Below are 22,155 nucleotides of genomic sequence, written 5' to 3' on the forward strand. Positions count from 1 at the left end.
ATTACCAAAATAAGTAAATAAAGTTAATTAATAAATTGGAACTTTTCAGTTAACATTGATATGCACAAAATAACACCTTGAATGGAATGGCTTTTTGCTTGAGGAAGGCCTCTAAATGTGGCCGAAAATGTTTGTGATTCAGAATAAACATTGCTTGAATAAGTAAGAAAGGCGTTATTTTGTACATATCAGTGTTAAGTAGATAAAGATTGAAAAGCAATTTATATTTGAGTGTGAAATAAAAATTTGAAATATCATTTTAAATTAAGGTTGACTGATTCAAAAATGCAATTATTAAATAATTTTGTTAATTTCACATAAATATATTGTTTTATTGTTAAACATATAGTTTCAAATTTTCCTATTATAATGCTATAATAATGGCATATGGAATAAAAATAGTAATAAAAAGTTTGCATTGACATTATATAATTGTAGTTACTCAAATAATAATAGGTGATGTATTATTAAAATATTGTATAGTAAGTAAAGTAGAATAATATGGTATAACTACCTTTTTCAAACTTTTTTGATGCATGGCTACCATAATCTGAATATAAATCTCTTTACTCCTTTGTATAAAAAAATACCACAAAAAAAAATATATATATATATATTTTTAGCTTTTAAACAGACATATTTTACATTTCTTGGTCCATGATATCTGACATAAAGTGTATAGGTAATAAACAAGTTTCAGACACAAATTAATAAGATTATGCTTATTTTGTAAATGAAACATTAACACATTTCAATTTACAATTTTATGACATTTTATTCTTATAACAAAGTCAGTGGGAAGGATGTGCTTGGTTGTTCATCATCAGTTCTTTAATTCTGTGCATAAGTTTGGAAACTGTGATTTTCATTTTTTTATTTTTCAACATTTCATTCATGATCTGTATTTAGTTTTAATGGTTGCCAATGCTGAAAATCTGCCTCATATAATTAGAACGTAACAAAAATAATTAAAACTTATGGGGCCCTGTTACTTACTTCTGGATACTCCTGTTTCACCAAGCTGTAAAACACAAGTAATGATGAAGAAATGAATTTCAGTTTCAGCATGGAGTCTGATGACTTATCCATAAATTTTTCTTGTTCTCCAATGGTGAGTGTTGATGAAAGTTCTGTATTGAAGTGATCTTTGATCCAGTTGTATTGGTCAATCTCTTCTAAAAAGTATATGTCAAAGTAAATAGCCATGTTAAATATTCTACAGACACAGAATTCATTTCTTCATTCAACTCCAAGTCATTGTCTTCTAAATACATCTCATCCAACTTTTCTCCATAATAGTAATTTCTTTTTAAAGGCTGAAATTTTGTGTGACAGTTGCTTTATTATTAAATGCTTTTATCTACCATATTTCCTGCATCTGAATAAGCACCTGGGCACTTATTCATTTTCACAGGTCAAAATCCCTAGCACTTATTGAAGGCTGGCAACTATTTGATACACGGTGCTTAATTTTACAGTTGATTATTTTGACTATCATAATTTGTTTTGTTTCAGTACAGAGATACAGTTGGTCAAAGTAATACATCTTTTAGTCAAAACTGGAAAAAAAACAAAAATGCTTTAGGTTCTCTATTGCTAAATTTTAAAAGCAACTATCTGTATTTTTATTATTTTTTATTACTAAAGAACTACTGCAAGTAACTACTACAATTAAACAAAACTAGTTTGTAAACGACAAAAAGGATTGTTTTCATACATAGCCAAATGATCGCCTTAAACTACTCTATCTATAATGATCTATATATCTATATGGCTTAGGGTTTAATATACTTATATATGATTATTTTCTTCAACTTATTTAATTTTTCTCAATAGTTCAACTAATCTTGATAGCAAATACTATTTGCAAATACAGGTAGAAGACAGTTGTTTTTATATGACATGTTGTCCTCGTCAAGAATAATACCATGTGTGAGAAATGTACATCATTACATTTTCACACAAATTTTTCTAAAATGGAAACTTGTTCTAGAAAATCTGTTCTTATCAATGTTGTACTTTATTTACCATGGTCTGAAATGAAATATGTTCTACAGTATACTGACAATGTAAAAATTGCAAAATTTTGCAAATTTTATTTTAACACGATTCAACTAAGTGCCAGAGAACTTATTCATTTCCATGGATCAAGATCCCTGTGGTTATTCAAAGGAGGAGGCTAATTGACTCCCAGTGCTAATTCAGGAAAATACAATAACTTGCTTTCCTCAAATCTTGCAACTCAAATTTAACTCACTTCTAATTAAGATAGAAAGTCAAAACTTTGAGGATATACCTAAGTCCAACACAATGACATTACATTTTAATAATGTTTTAGGGGTAGCCTACCCCCATCCTCACCTCCCTGAAACCTAATGAACATAACCAAATGTAGAATTTAATTGTGTGTGTGTGTGTGTGTGTGTGTGTGTGTGTGTTTAAATGTCCTGTAATGATGTATATAGTGGGGTGTAGCTAGTCCCACTATCTCCCTCTTCAAACTCAAAAGAAAATGACAATGAAAGTTTTTTAATTTTTAAAATATGTTAAAATAATTTTTATAGCTTTAATTAATTTGTGTTTATTTCAGCAATCATATAATTCTTAAATCAAAATGGGAATAAGAAAGTAACACTAAGAAATAATAAATCATTCTCTTTGAATAGTGCTCTGCCAATATATTAAACTGAAAGCAATAAATGTTTACAATACTGGTATGTTAAATTTTAAAATGTCAATTTGCCAAAACCAATAAAATACCAACTTTTATTGACAATGTCAAACATTTGTATTTGTTTTCAACAATAAATATCAGCTCTGTACTTCTTTTAATGTAACAATTTCTCTAGCTGTCAGAAGATTGCACTATTGTGTTATACTGCAACGACCTCTTCAGAATTTTTAACACTAGTGGTGTCCAAGCAGCCTGGAAACTTTTATTAAAAGAAGAAAAAAGTTGATGTTTATTATTTACAACAAATACTGATGTTCAAAATTGTCAATAAAAGTTGGTATTTTATTAATAGTGTAAACATTTATCAGTTTTGGTTTGATATATAAGTTATCAAGCATAGTACTAATAGTGAGCTAAAACTACTATTAAAAAACTACAAGCCAACCAATGCATTATGTCATCAGGCTAGATAATGGCTATAATACTAATAAATTATGAAACAATTTGGTACTAGAGGGAGGCATTAAGTGCCATCTCTTAATAAACTTAATAATTATAATTTTTAATTAACTAATTTAAATAATTTAGAACTACTGAAAGAAAAGAATTTGCCTGGAGCGAGACTCAAACCCACAACTCCTGCTTACCATACAGATGCTGTTTATAATGTATCAGGTTTTAGTGATGTTTGTTTAAAACTACTATTGCCAAACCATTGCGGTACTCTTAGCAGAAGTGCAATCTTCTTGGGAGTCATGATGCTCAGTTTGAAAAATGTGTAGTTTAAGATTGATTTTAAATTATATTCACAGATTAAGAATAAAATTTTTATATTTTTTCCAAAATAGTGAAGTTGTAATTAGCATACAAAAAATTGTGTAATGAAAAGAATGCAGCTAGAATATTGAAATAAAATTTGTAGTATTGAATCTAAAACAACTAAATGGAAATATTAATAATGCAGTACAATCAATGAATGGTTTTATTAGTGATACTCCAGTTTTTCTTATTTATATTATATTTAAGGCAGTAATTTTATATTTCTAATAAATTAATTGTAATTAATTTATTAGAAATATAAATTATTTATTTATTAAATTTATTAGAAATATAATAAATTTTATTACTACTTGTGTTTGTTGAAAAAAGAGTTTTTAAAATTTATAAAATTAAATTAATATTTTATTATTGTAATATTTTTGAATTGTAATTAATTCAAAAATGTTAAATTTTGCATTAAATAATTTTTGATTTGTTAAACTATATGGCCATAAATTATTTCTTTACATAAAATGTTAAATTTAAGAACCTCAAGAAGCCTATTTATCTGTTATGTAAAATGCATAAATAAAGTGCATAAATCGGAAATGAAATTTTATTTTATTCAATGGAAAAGAAAACTAAAGTTTATTTATAAAAGTTTTGTTTTGCTAAAGACTCTAACTAAACTTAATCTGGATCTGCAATTTTTTATGGATAATTCAAGTCAGAATATTCCCCATTCCTTCCTAACCCTTGCTATGACTCATGATCCATGAACAGTGGGTTGTTATCCATGACTCATTGTTGGTCATCAGCCAGATGAGCACATTGGGGCTAGTATCATTTATTATTAGTTAGTGACATTATAACAAATCCAATGTTGTCTGTTTTATTCAAAACAGGACTCAAAAAGTTTAGTTTTCAAAATCTGTATTCTGTACATGAATCTTTTTCACTCTAAAACAAATAATAATATGACTTAAAAAGTCATTTTATTACTACTTGTGTTTGTTGAAAAAAGAGTTTTTAAAATTTATAAAATTAAATTAATATTTTATTATTGCTGTACTTTAATCAAAACTGAAAGCTTTTTTCTTTTAATAATTAAAAAATTGGGATTTTTAAAAATCAGATTGTTTTTATTATATTTTGTTTTTGTTTTTACTTGTTTGTGATAAAAGTTTTTGTATTAATCAATATTAAACATAGTCACGTTTTTTCTTGTTTTGTTTAAAAATCTAAAAGCAAACTTTAAATTTTGTTGAAATCTTATAATAAATAAAGTTGTCTTCTGAAATGGACAAATTTTAAAATAATTATTTGTACAACTTTTCTTCTTTACTTTTGATTTTATTAAATTCTACATACGAATTAACTGTCATAACTGAAATTTCAGAATATAATAAAAATCAAGCTAATGTTTTGGTTCATTATCATCATATTAATATATCAAATAATTTGTTTGTTTTCTTTGTTGAGCACTGAAATACAAAGCTGATGCAACACTCTTTTCCTTAGGATAGATCATCATTTCTCAACTCTGTTCCGATTTACTGCCTTTCTTTTATTTTATGAAGTAACTCATTATGAGAGCAAATCGTATATTTATAAACATTCATATTTTTTACAATTACAGTTTATTTATAAATTACATTATTTTAGTATGAAGAAATCTTATAATCCACTATTGACATAAAGAGCATTATCATAAATTTTTTTAACAGAATTTAACATTTAAATTACTGTATTGAAACTTGTATTAATAAACAGGAATAGAAAAGAATATAATAGATAATTGGATTCAATTATGTTTTTTCCTTTCATTTCTTTCAGAATGAATTATTGGAATTTCACTGTCATTATTAAAATAATTTTAATCTGAAGTGTTATCTCAATTTAATCCTTCTGATTATTAAAATTATTTTAATAATGGCAATTTTTTTGCTTATAATTTTTTAATGAAAAATTTATTTCCATCATTCTCATTCATTTATATATATTATACACACCAGTATATATATGTAGGTTCTGATTTATATATATATAAATCCTAGAACCATTTTCATCCAGCTTGTTATGAGTATTGTGTTGTGTGTATCAGTGTAGTAAAATACGTAGTAAAACTTGTATGATTATGTAACAATTATTTTGAATTGAAATCATGTCTATATCTAGAAATGAGCACTGTTTTTATTAAGACAGTTTAAATGGTCTAATTTATTTCTATTATTTTTATCTTTAGTGATATTCATTGAATTATTAATTTTTATAGTAGCAATTACTAAATAAAAGTAGTAAAACTGTAGCAGGTGAAAACTAATGTTTTGGGTCTTCTTAGAGATTAAAAAAAGAGGAAGGAAATGAAATGGTTGAAATTGCTACATAAAAGTTGTCTTTTTATACAATAGAATCCAGTATTGTTGTAATTATGATATTGATATCAGTTGCTTAATTTTATTAGAATTAGCACATTCCAAAACTTGTAAATTAAAATAAATTTATAAAACTTTACTTATTTAATCAGTTATAATTATCATTATCTTCCAGTAAACAGGCATTTTTAAGCTGTCTTTTCATGCTGTTAAAAGTGCAATCATTAACAGTCTTAACTAGTTCTTTAAATGTTAAACTTTTATTATATTAATTGTTATTTGCTTGCAGTACATTAGTTTAAATTGCTGGAATTTCTTATTTCAATTATATATTAGCTGTTAAAGACAGTACTTTGAAAAGACTGCAGATGAATAACATTGAATAAATTACTATTTTTTTTAATCTTTAAGTTATACATTTTTTTAATTGTTTAATATGCTCTTTTAATATCAGTTAATAAAACTAAATTTCCATTAAGTGTAATCTTACTTAGTTATCCTTCTTAATGTTGTTAGTATAGGTGAGTTCCAAAAAGATTGCAGTAAGTAGATTCTATTGTATTTATTAAAAAATATTTATATTATTATATTTAAAAATCCTTGATTAATTATACATGGTGTTTTGCTGTTACTGATATTTTGAAATTTATTAACAAATAATGATTTTTGAGATAATTATAAAAACAATTGCATCATTTTTAATCTGTTTTTTAAATTCTTATCAGAAAGCCTTTGTTTCAAATAAAACGGAAGCTGATTATGCTATTCATAATAAAATTCACTTACCTATGCAAATAAATAATTCTATAAAAATAATCGTATCTATTAATTTTATATTATTATTATTATTATTATTTTACTTACATAGTATGAATACTTACGGATAAATTTTAAGTTTGTAAAATAAAGTAGATCAAAAGTCTATTTTTTTAAGATAAATGCTTAGTAAGAAAAATAAAATTTTAATAAAGTGTAATGTGGTATTAGGAAAATAAGTATTACAAGAAAAATATTTTAATATAAAAACTACACAACACAATTATGTTTGTTTGTAAAAAGACTAAATAGAAAAATCTATAAAAACACATTAGTAAGAAATTTTGACGTGTGCATAATTTACAGTATTAGTATGTGAAATTTTGACATGTAGTATTAAATAAATCTTATGTGTAAAACTTAATTTGCTATATTCACACAAAGTAAAGTTACAAAGTGTTTACAAAATTGACTGCTAATTCAAGAAATCAAGAGTAGAATCAAAGTGCAAGTGATATATACAGATTATCTAGATTTTTTATCTTTGTAACTTTCAGTGATTTTTTAATAAAATATTTTTAATACAATAAATTTATTTAATTTTTATCCTATTTATATTAAATTAAAATTAAGATAATTTTTTTATAATTATCTGTATGAAGTAAACTGAAAAATTGTTATATTGGTTTGGGAATGTATATACATAGCTGTACCACTTTAAATTTCGGTGTATATTTATGAAATAATTGATCTTAATATGTACAAACCTTTTATATACAAATATAAATGTTACATTCCTGAAATGTGTAAGTTATTAAATTCATTTCAATTTTAATTTATATTAAATAAATAATAAAGTACATTTAACCAAAAAACATCTAAACAGCCAGTATTTAATCATTTATGTTGTTAAATCCTTTACATTAACTTCAATTAAATATAATAATAAATTAAATAAACTTTTTAAAATATATATCAAGTAGTTGATGAAAATCATTATTAATGAACTTTGTAAATAATTTATTTCATTAATTATAAATAAAATAAAATTTATTAATTGAATTTTTGATTGTTTGTTTAACTAAGTTATATGATTTAAGGCTACATTGTCATGTTGATTTTAATAAACATTTGATTTAATTTCATTTTAAATTTAATTTCATATTTGAATTATTTATATTGATTTTTAAACATTTTTAATTAAATCTATATTATTGAAATATTTAAACAATAAATGAATTGAAGGAAAAATTAATGAGTATTCAATTTTTCAAAGAATTTCAGTTCTTTTATAGTCACTGATGTGTCAACTTCCAGAAAGAATATAAAGTAATGATTTGTAAAATTTGAACATTGTTTAATATAAAAGATAAATATTTTTAAGTTTAAATTCATTAGCTGTTGAGGATTAAAATAATACTTTTTGTATCAGTCATGTAATCTAAGAAACTAGCTTTGAATTCTATTCACAATTACTTGTGTAACTTCTAAGTTTTGTTTTTTATTTTCTTGCTATTGTTATATAAATCAGTTTTTGTAAAATTAATAGTTTTAATAATTGTAAGAATGCTAGATGATGGCTGAAGATAAATTTATAAACTTTAATTGCAATTAAGAATATAAAAAGGTAGACAATAGATGAATATCCATGAGACAATTTTATAAGATTTTAATTATGAAAAATGCTAAAAAAATTTAAACACAGAAGAAAGTGGTATTTTGCACAGAAATCAGGATAAAAAGATTTGAATATGTAGGAGTGGTCAGCAAGAACTTTAAAAGAAAGTGTGATAAAATGTTACATCTTTAACTAGAAGAACTCTTCTCTGGGAGAGAAAGTAGGTTAATTAAAATGATTTTTGATGTTAATGAGCTAAATATTACAGAAAAGATTAATATTTTTGAAAAAATCAACAGAAAAATGTGATTAATAAATGTGATATTTAAACTCTTCTAAAGGGTGAAAATGGCTTTGCATTTGTTATATATAATTATAAGTGATTTGTTTTAGATTATATTTCTTAACTCTTTTTCTGTCCATTTGTTTATCTACGTTGTTTATTTTCTTAATTAAAACAAAGTTTATAATCTGAAGTCATTCAAAAATTAAGGATGACACAATAAGAAATCAATTCTTCCAAAGTTAGGCTAGAAAATTTCTGAAAATAATATGCACTTGAGATATATGTCAATCATATTCTTGCATTCAAAGGTAGCAAAGAAGTATCTATTGTTGGCTTGATGCCAAACTGACGTATGTAATTATTTAACCTATTTTCCAAGTAAAATAATTAAATAATAAAAAAGGTGGAAAAGTCAGGGACTTTGAAATTTACTGCAAATGCCAGAGAAAATTCATGGAAATTTTTATATAAGAACAGAATATTTGTGATTTTTCTGAACTTTTAACAGATTGTGATTTTAAAGTATATGAAAAAAATTTTAAAATACAAAAACAAGTAAAAAGTTTTCCAAAATAAGAATCTATTAAATAATTAATATTATAACAAATAGCATTAATTTCACTTTATTCATAACTTAAAACATGATTTAGTAGTTAGTTTGCTGATTTAATAATAATACTATTTCCTTTTTTTAATAAATTGAATATTTTATTATAAAATTATTTTATATATATACATAATATCCATTATTAAGAAATATATAAAATGTGTGTTAATTTAAATAAATAAATATTATAATTCAAAAATTTAAATATACTCACATAAGTAAACAAGCCTGAATGTATAATTCATGCTTGGTTCCTTTTGTATAATAAATGTATAGTAATTTGAATAAATCTGAAATGTATAATAAATTCAGCTTGATTATTTGATTAGTAAAAATGTAAATATTAACACAATTCTCAAATTTTTGTTTTTTTTTTTTTAAATAATAATAGATATAATTAAATTTTTTTAAATTAAAACTTGTCTCTCATATCAATCTGTAACATTGATAATTGACAACAAAGGAGTCTGTTTAGATTTTAAACATAAACCTTTTTCATAAAGATATGGCATTCATAGATATAGTTTAACAGCATTGTCTTATGCTAAGTATATAGGTGCTAATTAAATTGGAAAGTATACTAGTAAAATATGGCTTAAAGAAAAGTTCAATAGTTTTTAAAAAATATGGACCAGTTTCAAATATTTTTTCTATTGTTATGCTATCTATTCCTTATTTAGATTACAAAGCGATGCCAAGAGGAAAATATCACTTCTTCATTAACTAAACAATAGAAGTAATAAATCTCTAATAAAAACTAACATTTAGAAAAAATAATTACCATATTTAAAAATTTTATAATGCTATTTGTTTTTTTATAAATTGATTGTATAATAAAATTACATTATTAATTTGTTGACAGCAAATCAATTACAATTGATATTTTTAAATGAAAATTATATGATCTGCTCTACTGGATGAAGCAAATATTTTTAACAATTTTGATTTGTTAATCACTAATTAAACTATAAGTTAATTAATGCAACAATTATTTACTTAAATTAAGAAATAGAAAATTGACAGATTAATGCAAAAATAATGGATGATGATTAAATTATAAAGTGAATGGTCTTAAATGAAAAATGATTAGTTTTGAAATGTATGTTATTACTTTTAATTTTCCTTCTCTAAATCGTTATTGATGATAACCTGCTTGATTTTAATCTTTTTTTTTTTTTTTTTCTCACCATACTGATAATCTAAATTGAACATTTTTCATTTTCTATATAAATTTTTAAAAATAAAGTAAGAATATTACAATAACATATTAATACTTAATTTATGTTAATTCAATTTATGAATTTCCTCAATAATGTGATTTTTAATGATGCATTAGGTTTGTGTATTTGTCTAAATTTTATATATCTGTTTTTAAAAATTTCTATTAAGAAAGATAAAGTGTTATTTATATTTTATGCACGCAACAATTTTTGAAGATAGTGAAAGCTCTTTGCTAATCAATTTAAAACTTATTATATTTAAAGAATAATGTGTGTGTTTATTTATAATCACATTTACTAATCCATTAATTTACTAAATTTTTGTTTCTCATCAAGTTCTCTATAAATTTCTCACATGCTCATATTATTTTTCCATAGTTGTACAGTAGAACTTGGATAATTTTAATATTTTTAATTCAAATGTGTCGTGTTAATTTGAATAGTTCCTCCAGACCCTTGACTTTCCTATAGAAGTAATTAAGAATTCCTCTTTAATTCAAACATTTTTGGTTAATTTGAAGTAAAATTGTGAGAAGTTTATTGAGAAAAATGTATTGTTTATCTAATATTGAGAAAAAATGTGTGTTTAAGCACTAACATTGAGAAAAATGTGTGTTTAAGCACTAACATTGGTAGCATTGATTGGGAAATTCCAGAGTACCTGTATTCAGCATGTTTCTTAGCAATAATATCAATTTTGAATTTTGTATTCCATTAATGGAATCCTTTAATTCAAATTTTGTTCTCAACCTGAGGATCAGGCTGAAAACATTTGTTTTGAAATAAATTACATTTCTGGGCAAAGATAAGGTGTTATTTATATGTATATGTATGTTTCTTAGCTTCAACTTAAAAATTTTCTTTTTAGCTTTAAGATGGTTTGTTGAGGAATTCACTTTAGCAAGCAAAATATATTTTTGAAAAAAATTTCTTTTTTAAAAAATGTAATTGATAAAAGTGCTATATGAAATATTAAAAACTGTAATGCAATAAAGTATACCTAGACTCTACTGTAATAAATTGTTTGTTAATTTACTGTTACAGTTTTGTATTTTATTTACATATTTTAATGCCAATATCAAACTTCATAATTTAAATTTTGTTTTGCAGTCCCTTCAGCTTCTAATTATCCAAGTTCTAGTGTATTTCTGATTTATGCAAATACACAAGTAATGGTGAAGTTTTATAATAATATATTTTTTAAATATTTGTGCCTCTAGCTGCAGCTGCACTAATTTGCAATATACTCAGCATTCCATACATTATATATTGTATTATTATTATTTTTTTTTTAACTCTTTTCATCCTATGGGCACTAAGAGGATTATATATTGTATAAGAATTGCTACTTTTAATCAGTTTTACAGTATATATTATTAATTTTAAAAGTTTAAATCAATAATACATATTGTAAAACTTTTTTTTCCCTTTAGCTGTCATTTTATTATTTCTATCTTTTATCAAAAAATTTAATTATTGTTCTGAAAAACTAGTAATAGATTGTCAACATTTTATTGAAAGTCTTTCTTTATTTTCCTACATGCTGCTAAATTAAAGAAAAATGATATTTCTGATATATATTCTCCAAAATATTTTAAGATTTTCATGTTATATATTTTCTAAATGTTATAAAATTGCATTATATATAAATTTTACATTTATTTGCTCCTCTATCAGATTTTATATTTCTATAAACATAAATATAACAAACAGATTTTTGTCAATATTTATTTTTTTGTTTATAAAAATGATTCCAGTTGCAATTTTTATGATTTTTATAGTTTATTTATTTTTAAATAATGTTAAAAGTACCTTAAACAAATATATTAAATAATTTTTGAATTTTCTGCTTGCTAAAACTTAAAGTTGGTTTTATTTTTACTACTTCATATTACTACCTTTATTTAATATTTATAGATAAAATTCATAAGGTTTAGTTTTTTTTATGTAATAACAGTTTAATAGAAAACATATTGAAAAACCAGAATTGTATGAACCGAAATTTAAATATAAAAGTTTGAAACTATAGCAAAGACTTCAATAATATTTATAATAAAAATTTTATTTTTATTATATGCATTCAGTTCCCTATCAAAAATTTTATTATGTACAGTATATTTGTTTTTATTATGAAATTCTGAAAAATTTTGATTTCTGAAATTTTCATATTAATAGTTACATAAAGTAATTGAAAATTTCTGTTTATATTACTTTCTGAATATTAATTAATTAATTAATTAAAAATGAATTTGTTTGTAATGTTTCAAAGAATACATATCATTATTTGATGATAAAAAATGTCATATGTGTCAATTGCTTAATATATTGATAGCTTACAATTTTTTTTTATTTTAATAAATTAAGTCTGTAATAAAATCAGTTACTATATAATTTTATATAGCACGAATTGGAATTTTAACTCATAATTTTTATTTTATAAAATAATTAAAACTGTAGAAAAAATTTTTTTATTGCAGTGTTTTTTTTTTTCTCAACAATATTCATCAGAGTGATTATAGTTAATTTAAATTATGTACATTTAATTTGTATAGGTAGCAACATGTCATAATACTTTACATCAAAAAGTACTTGATTTATTAATTAGATTGTTTGAATCTCCTCAAGAAGAACTTGATGTTCTTGTTCAGGTAAACAAAATTTTTTAAAATAATTTTTTAATTAAGGTTATGTAACTGTGTATATTTTATTATTTCAGTTAGAAATGAAAAAAATGCTTTTAGATCGAATGGTGCACCTGTTAAGTAGAGGATGTACAGTTCCTGTTGTTAATTATATTAAATCTTGTTGGCAAAGACAAGATACAGATGTATCTTTAATACGTTATTTTGTTACTGAGGTAAATAAATGTTTTTGGTCAAGTTATTAAATATAATTTTTCATTTCTTAAATAATTTTAAAAAGTAATTACTATAATTAATTGACTGTAACTACAATTTATGAAACAACAATATATTTTTTAATCAATCTTAACTCATTTTCTTTATTTTATTATGTAATCAATTGTAAATTATAATTAGTTATTTGTGAATAATATTTATATATTAAATATGTGTAATATATATGTAAGAAGTTGTATGTGGGGAATCTGGAGGGAAGGGGAGGGTATGGAACACTGAGGGAAAGGTGGGCTGACTGAGCAACTGGAAGAGTATCTGAAAGAGAAATAGATTCTGAGTGGAAGAAGCAAAAGAGGTATGTATGGATAGACAGAAATGGCACAAGATTGTTGGGTATGGGTGTAGTGCATGATTTCAGCAAGACCCAGTGTGAAAGTTTGGGTGAGTGTTCCTGGTGTGCTATGCCCTGCCCATACGATATTCTTCAGAGGGTTGCAGGGTGTTGTGTACAAAAAAAGCCACTTTTTTCTTGCCCAGCCCTTTAGGGAATGCTGTGATAGTATAGATAGATAGATAGATAGATAGATAGAAATCTTTATAAAAATATGTGTATAAATATATCATCAATAACATTTTAAAAATATATTATGATATATTAATTACTTTTATTCTCTGAGTTTAGAATTATTATTTTTTTATATGAAGTAATTAGTATACAGTATAATAGTATCAAATAAATTCTACAATTCTAGAAATATTGAAAATTAAAGTTTTATTATTGTTAAGCTTAAGTTTCAAATTTGTAGAAGTGTTTGGCATATTATATTATATCAATCTTTTTATATTTTTAAATGAAAAGCTAAAAGTACTTATTAAAAACAGATTTCATCTATTAGGTTTTTAATTATAATGAGCCCTCAATCAATGTAATAAACTTTTGAGAGTATAAATTAAATTTGAAGTTTCTTATAATTATATAATCATTATTATGAAGACAGGTAAAAGCTGCTTCAAAATTACTAATTATTTTTTATTACTAATTATATTTAATATTTCTTAACACTTATTAGTGCTTGCACTAATATGTTAAGAATGCAACCGTATTGGAGTATAGGTAATTGGCAGTGGACTATTAATTGGTTTAGATGCCATGCAACTGCAACACCAACTCTCCTGTGCATGGGGACAAATCCTATCTCAGGTCTTATGAAAGCTAACAGTATAGTTTAAGTTACAATCAGTACAAAACATCTTTTTAGTACTGAAAGGGAAAATGCCTGATCATCATAAAAAAAAACTGTGATGAAACTGTGTTCTTTTGAAAGATAGTTAAAAAAATTTTTATAAATTTTTTAACTATCTTTCTCTTGATCACATTATGTAACGCATGAATGAATCAAAATTTTTTATTTATTTTGTTTTTATTTCACTTTTGATGATAATTTGTTTCATTTAATTTGCACTAAAAAATCTAAGTAATTTTAAATGAGGAATATTTTAAATAAAATTAGTCTTCAAAAAAGATTTTTTTTAATCTTAAAATTTATGTTTTTTAAGCTAAAACATCTAGTTAGTATGTTAAATTTTTTTAATAAAATTTTAAAAACATTATAAAATGCAAGAATAATTAAAATGACTATTCTTGGAATGTGTCTAGATAGATGATTTTTTTTTCTTCTCATACATTCCAAATATTTCTATTATTAATACTAATAATATACTAATTACAGTCGACCCCCCTATAAGATCATTGATTTTTCCGTTTTATCTGAATTACATGTTGTACGAGTCACTTAGATTTTACAAATACGTGTGCCGGACTGTGAATGGCTCACATATTTGTAAAATCTAAGTGACTCGTACAACATGTAATTCAGATAAAACGGAAAAATCAATGATCTTATAGGGGGGTCGACTGTATAAAATTNCTTCGACGCTTTTCTCCGCTGATAAATTCATCAGCGGTCAAGCCCGAAAATTCTGCGTACAAGCCATCGAGGGCGCCTCTACCGGAGAAATTAAAAACTTTTTTAATTATTTACAGTTTTTATTTTGTTATAAACACTAACGCTTAATAATTTTAGAAGATTATTTAATACATTCGGAAATTTTCTTTTAGATAAATTTTATCGTTTAAAATTTATATTTTATAAACTGTTTCAATGTGTTTATAAATTGAATGATCACTGTGGTAGATAAAAGTGTATATTTTTTTGTTATTCTTCTTTCTTTTTTTTTTCTTTTTTAATAAACTACTGGATTTACAAAGTTTTTTGGTTTACAAGAACTCTGTCATCATATCTCATAAATAAATTGTTAGGTTTACATTAAAAATTATTACATAATTTAACTATTTATATTAGAGGAATGTTATAAGTCCATTTAAAGAAACATTTTGATAATTTTTATGTATGTGTAATACATATTAATGAAAAATTATAATTGTCTTGAAGTTTGATCTTATATATACAAAATGTACCACCAGACTAATTCTATAGAAGTTATGGAATACACATTGATCTTAGTGATGAAAAATAATCAATTAACTACAGTTTCTAATTATTATTATTTATTGAAATTAATCTGTTGTATTAGATATAAAGAAACTAATAACTAAAGCATAAATTTAGCACTGGTAACTAACTAACCATTTTCAAAGTCACATTGTATTAATATAAGGATAAATTTAAAAGCAAGTTAAAGAAAAAGAATGATATGTTGACTAATATGAAAGATATTGTAAAAAAATTTCTCTCTTAAATTTGTATGTCATAAAACATTAGGAAGCATCCAATCTTTTAGCAGGTTGTACTGTACTTGATATTAAAAAAAATAGTATTTGAGTCTCACAATTTGAAAGAACGTTCTCAGAATGCAAAACATGCATTATTATTTATATTTTTAAACAGAATAGTTAAATTTCATATATTATTTAAAACTTTTATTTTCTTTCTTTTTCACTTGTAGAATATTGTTAAGGAATTATATTACATATGACCATTTTTTTACTTTACTTTAATGTAATTTATTTTATATATATATATATACACATACAAATACAGTGCATACATTAAAGTATTAAAGTAATAATGTTCATAAATTCTGTTCTATATTTATATATTTTGTATTTATTTTATTGTATTCAGATACATGAAACTATCTTAAAATAAAAATAAATCTTGATGAAAAAGTTATTCAGAAGGAATAATCAAGAAACTTTGCTCCAGAAATCTAAGAATCAATACTTTACTAGCTGAATGTTGATTCCATATATTTTAGGATTGAAAATTTCTTGAATGTATTGACAGAAAATTATGATTTTATGAAAACCTTTACCCCTTTTTTTTCAATATTTTTGTTTAATACTAGTGATTTATGATTTAAAAAAACAACTTCTACATCATATATCTGTATCNATAGGGACAATAAGAAAGATCGCAGATATATATATATATATACACATACAAATACAGTGCATACATTAAAGTATTAAAGTAATAATGTTCATAAATTCTGTTCTATATTTATATATTTTGTATTTATTTTATTGTATTCATATACATGAAACTATCTTAAAATAAAAATAAATCTTGATGAAAAAGTTATTCAGAAGGAATAATCAAGAAACTTTGCTCCAGAAATCTAAGAATCAATACTTTACTAGCTGAATGTTGATTCCATATATTTTAGGATTGAAAATTTCTTGAATGTATTGACAGAAAATTATGATTTTATGAAAACCTTTACCCCTTTTTTTTCAATATTTTTGTTTAATACTAGTGATTTATGATTTAAAAAACAACTTCTACATCATATATCTGTATCTTATCTAAAATCAATGATTTATATACTTAATATTATTTATTTCTGTATTTCTTCTATTTTTATTGGAGAAAACATGTTTTTCTTTTTAATTATCTGTTATGTAATGAAAATTTATCAAATTGCAATCCAAATAAATTGAATTTTTCTTAATTATTTAACATTTTTCTATTTAGTCAGTTGGTTTTTAATGCAATAACTTGCTGTTTATGGCTGTGATCATGAAATTTTGTCCTTTTGAAGTTTATAATTGTTACAATGAAATATGAATAGAAGGATGCTAATTTATCATAATTGTAATATTTGTTTACAGCTAATCTTATTAGAAATAATTAATTCTTTCTAACTTTTTTTATTGCTTAGGTATTGGATATGATTGCACCGCCATATACACCAGAATTTGTTCAACTTTTCTTGCCTCTTGTGGAAAATGAAGAAATTACTAGTAATATGAAATGGGAAGGAGACAACGATCCTGTAGCAGAATTTATTGGTTGGTATTTAAGATGTGTGTGATTCTAGATTATTGATAAAATGTTTGAAATTTGATTTTGATGAAATTCACATTTCTATTTATAGTTCACTGTAAATCTGTATAAAGGAAAGCCAAATAAGTATAGGAAGTACAATCAGTTGTTGTGATAAGTTTGTTTAAATTTTTTAAAAATTTTATAATGCTATTTGTTTTTTTATAAATTGATTGTATAATAAAATTACATTATTAATTTGTTGACAGCAAATCAATTACAATTGATATTTTTAAATGAAAATTATATGATCTGCTCTACTGGATGAAGCAAATATTTTTAACAATTTTGATTTGTTAATCACTAATTAAACTATAAGTTAATTAATGCAACAATTATTTACTTAAATTAAGAAATAGAAAATTGACAGATTAATGCAAAAATAATGGATGATGATTAAATTATAAAGTGAATGGTCTTAAATGAAAAATGATTAGTTTTGAAATGTATGTTATTACTTTTAATTTTCCTTCTCTAAATCGTTATTGATGATAACCTGCTTGATTTTAATCTTTTTTTTTTTTTTTCCTCANCCACATTACAGTCCCATTACTGTAAATGACAAGTATTTAATAACTCTACTGATTATTGGCAGAAAATAATGTTTAATAACAAAAATTGATTATTAAAAAAGAATATAAAATTATATTCTTATTCTATTTATATATATAAAATAGGTTTGAAGTTATATTTTATTAGATTTTGTATTGAAATTATAAACTTTAAATATTATAATAAATTCACAAAATAACTTTTCAGACATTCTAAGTTTATAATTATTTATCTCATGTAATTAAGAAAGCAACCATAACTTTTTCCAGAGGGAATTCATAAATACTGTAGTATTGTAATGTACTGTACATGTGATATTAAATAGTGAAAAATTACTGCAGTGTTTTAAACTTTAAACGTGCTCATAAATTGATTTTTCAATATAAAAATTAATATTTAAAGCAGTAAGTAGTCTATGATTTTTTAATAGAAATCTGGGAATGATATGGAATAACTCAGTAGCTATAAACTTCTACAACATACCATAAATTAATTCTTACAAGATAACACAAACAAATTTGACAGCTGCTACATAATTGAGGGGATCAACTCTTATAATTCAAATTATCTATTGTAAATGTTTATAAAGAGCAAACTGCTTTCCAAGATAAATGCTTTATCACTTAATGATTCAAGCGTCACATTCTCAATTATTATCTTTTATCGTATTTTATCATTGGAAAAAATTTCGAGTTTAGTAATTCTCATTAACAAAAGGGCATTTCTAACTAAACCAAAATTTTTATGGATAGCTTTAAAATAAACTTGGCAACTGAATCATCACATGATCGCACGGGGTGAATTTTAAATGGCAAAAATGAGGATTTTATATATTAATATCACGTTTAAATGCACGAATGTTTACTGATGGTAGTGTGTGATAAAAAAAATAAAGTGGTTTTAATAGTAATTTCTGTAGAAAAGGAAAAACTCTTGATAGTCTCGATGTTTTTTGGATAGGGTTACATTCCACTCAAACTGGCAGCTGCTTACCCGCATCGGTTTTAACATTAATTTCCTTTTACAATATCCAAGGACGGATCGATTTAAAAATACTAATGAAGGGAAGTAAGCTACATTGGCAGTGATTAACCCGGACCGAGTTTGTAGTTCCAGTCGTTCTTTCCAAGCGTTAAATGCTAATAGGGACAATAAGAAAGATCGCAGGTGTAAGTGAAAGTCCATTACGTCATCTCGGTTCTCTAATTAAATCTCCAAAATATAGTTAGAACACATCCGTAGCTAGCTTCCACCCCCATTCCTGGCTCGAGTCCAAGATCGCATCATCCACTCTCCAGCGAGAGAGCGACATAACGCGGATGACTCAGAATATGTTCTCCGATGGATTAAAGCCATTATCCTCATCATCTTCATCTGGAGGCTGGTAGGAAATTTAAGAAGGGATCATCGGCTCATTTCTGCACTTAAAGGTGAGTGGCTTATTTCTACAATTGGACAAATGGGCGAGAGAATAAAAAAAAGAAAAGAGAGAAATCGTATCTCGCGCTCGTTTTGAGAAATGGCTGCAGGATCGATAATTGGATGGCGTCAGAAGATTTTTTTGTTCGATTATTGCCAAATTCTCAACTTAAATCGGACTTTTTTTATTGTTTGTGTTTTCGATTTAGTGTCACATTTATGTTATCCGACTATCTTGAAGGGACCGATTCTCCGGTAACCAAGAACAAAAAAGATAATCATAATCGTAATATTTCATTAAAGAAAATTAAGGGTTAATTAATTAATGGGTTTTTTTTAATCGTTAAATTCATTTTATATCTTTTTCTTTAAAGCTGAAGCCGAGATATAAATGACGCTATTGTATGTTAATCAACTGGTGCGGTATTTACATACACCACGGCTTGTCTTTCATTAACATTCTGTTATAATGTTATGTCACGGTGAAGGTTTGTTTGTATATATTTGCTATATTTATCTTCGTTTGGCATGCTTAAATCCGACGGTCACGTGACGCGACGTCACTACCCATTGGGATGCGGAGGAGACGCGTGACGCTCGCGCTTAAAAGCCAGGTGCAAGCCGAAAGTGCACCTGCCTGCAGAATGACCTCTGAACCTGCCATGACGTCAGCAATGAAAAGAATCTTTTAGGTTAAGTCGTTTTTGAACCCGATTAAACACGAGCCGATACGGGTTAAACAAAAAAAAAAAGTCTCGTGCCAAGGTTGCATGAATGTAAAAATACCTATCTATATATGCATAATCACATTAATTTCCACAGAATTTAAAATCGAATATTTAAAGAGAAATTTAAAAATAAAAATAAAATAGAATTCTCGCGACTCTAATTTAAATTTTTTAAGCGATCGAGGAAAAAGAATTTTGAAAGAAATTGAATCTAAATAGAGAAAAGGAGAAGAAAAAAAAATGGCAGAAGTAACCGATACAGAAAAAAAGATACATACTTTATCAACATTAGAAATGTCCTTTGGGAGTCGAGACAAACAGATTAAAAAATTGAAAAATCTGATCAACAGCCAACAAAAAGTGATCGGTAAGCAAAAAAAGAAAATAAATGTCTTAGAAAAGATACTGGATGAAGTAACAGAAAAAGAGAAAAACGTTAAAGAAAAATACAAAATTTCCACTAAGGAAGGAAGCACTAAACATAAAAAGAAATCGGTCGAGTTACATCAAACGGAATTACCTTTTAACCGTGGCGATAATCTAGAAGTACATCAGGTGATATAAAATATACACTTGGCGATTTACTCGCTAACTTTTTAAAATATAACAATATTTAATTATTAAAATGAATTGAATTGTTTTTACAGATGGCTTCACCTTCTTCGGGACCGTCTTCTCGCCCCGAAACCCCGACTCAAGCTGGAACGTTGGAGGACCAGTTCAAACTTTTTGCCAAATTCGGTGATTCTAAAAATACGGGAGAAGCGATCACGCTGTCCAATAGCGATAAATGGTTCAAACAGGCCAAAGTTATCGACGGAAAAACCGTCACAACTACAGACACGGGAATCTATTTTAAGAAAGTGGCCAAGTGAGTAGAATAAACTCTCTCGACTTCGATCGAAACTTTTAATATATTAATGGATGCTTTTTCGTTTTTAGAACAAAACGCGCCCTGACTAAGAAAGAGTACCTCATCTTCCTAGAAACTATAGCAACTAATAAAAAAGTCAACTTGGATGAAATGAAGGAGAAGCTGTCATCTTGCGGACCACCCGGCTTTAGTGGGACTACGGTGAGTTAAAGAATGACGTAACATTACTCGAAACTGTTTTTTCTAAAAATGTATATTTGCGTTTTCTTATAGCCGGTGGCCAGTGGAGGTGCAGTTAGTAGACTAACAGACCACACGAAATTCACAGGAACGCACAAACAAAGGTTCGACCACAGCGGTAAAGGTAAAGGTAAAGAAGGCAGAGTCGACCTAACACCTAATTCCGGTTACGTACAAGGTTATAAAGCCGAGGGATCGTACAACAAAACACATTGACCAATACTCGTGAATCCATTTCGTGTAGTATCCTCGTAGTGCGTGTTTAGTGGGACGTCAACTCGCAAATCAAAAAAGAAATCAACTCTCTTCCGATAAAATTTATCTAAAACTTGAGCAAAATCTATATGTGAAAGAACGTATCGTGTACGTGACAAATGATATATTTACATAGGCACAATTAAAAAAGAAAATTATCTACATATAAACATCTCAAAACCAGATTCATTAGTATTAAGCCACACCAACATTGTATAGCATTGGCTATTTTCTGATTCTTTTCTTTCAGGATATTTTAAAATTATTTAATTAAATTTAATACGAGGTGGTTCANTTAGATTATGTATTCAGAAGGCAGGATTCTTAATATCTAGTTTATTAAATGGAATGGAAGAATTATTTAATAACATTTCTAAATTTATAATTTCTAAACTATACCATAACATTTTTTAAGTTATTTTATTCATATTTTTAGAAAGTTTACCATAACAGGATTGCCTTTCTGACTTAAAATAAATCGACATCAATACAGAACTGCCTCCTCATATACATAAATGCATAAAGCTAACTAAATCACTGCTACTATCATCAATCATATGTTCAAGTGTAAGATTTGGATCAGTT

The 22,155-nt window shown here is 25.2% G+C and overlaps 2 protein-coding genes across 3 annotated transcripts in view; both read left to right on the forward strand.

The window, feature by feature from the left end:
• The window catches only part of LOC111621839 (negative elongation factor C/D-like), a 39,673-nt gene extending 22,029 nt beyond the window's left edge, over positions 1 to 17,644 (forward strand). The window contains exons 13-16 of the mRNA XM_023364102.1: positions 12,848 to 12,943; positions 13,012 to 13,152; positions 17,339 to 17,468; positions 17,555 to 17,644. Of these exons, the coding sequence (XP_023219870.1) occupies positions 12,848 to 12,943; positions 13,012 to 13,152; positions 17,339 to 17,468; positions 17,555 to 17,574 (387 nt within the window). The 3' untranslated portion in view covers positions 17,575 to 17,644. The remainder of the gene's footprint in view (positions 1 to 12,847; positions 12,944 to 13,011; positions 13,153 to 17,338; positions 17,469 to 17,554) is intronic.
• A 2,310-nt stretch (positions 17,645 to 19,954) lies between these two features.
• LOC111621849 (TPPP family protein CG45057-like) lies at positions 19,955 to 22,136 on the forward strand. Of its 2 annotated transcripts, XR_002756138.1 has the most exons (5): positions 19,955 to 20,756; positions 20,849 to 21,072; positions 21,144 to 21,276; positions 21,349 to 21,678; positions 22,007 to 22,136. XR_002756138.1 is itself a non-coding variant. In XM_023364109.1 (4 exons), exons 1-4 carry the CDS (start codon positions 20,442 to 20,444, stop codon positions 21,529 to 21,531), a joined length of 855 nt encoding a protein of 284 aa, XP_023219877.1. In that variant the 5' UTR covers positions 19,955 to 20,441; the 3' UTR covers positions 21,532 to 21,699. The 2 variants fall into 2 exon arrangements, 1 of the variants encoding a protein (XP_023219877.1); XM_023364109.1 differs by lacking the exon at positions 22,007 to 22,136 and having other exon boundaries at positions 21,349 to 21,699.
• The last annotated feature ends 19 nt before the right edge of the window (positions 22,137 to 22,155 follow it).

The sequence above is a fragment of the Centruroides sculpturatus genome, unplaced genomic scaffold, assembly GCF_000671375.1.
Source record: "Centruroides sculpturatus isolate CEXI.00-Female unplaced genomic scaffold, Cexi_2.0 scaffold327, whole genome shotgun sequence".
Taxonomy (NCBI): Eukaryota; Metazoa; Arthropoda; class Arachnida; order Scorpiones; family Buthidae; genus Centruroides; species Centruroides sculpturatus.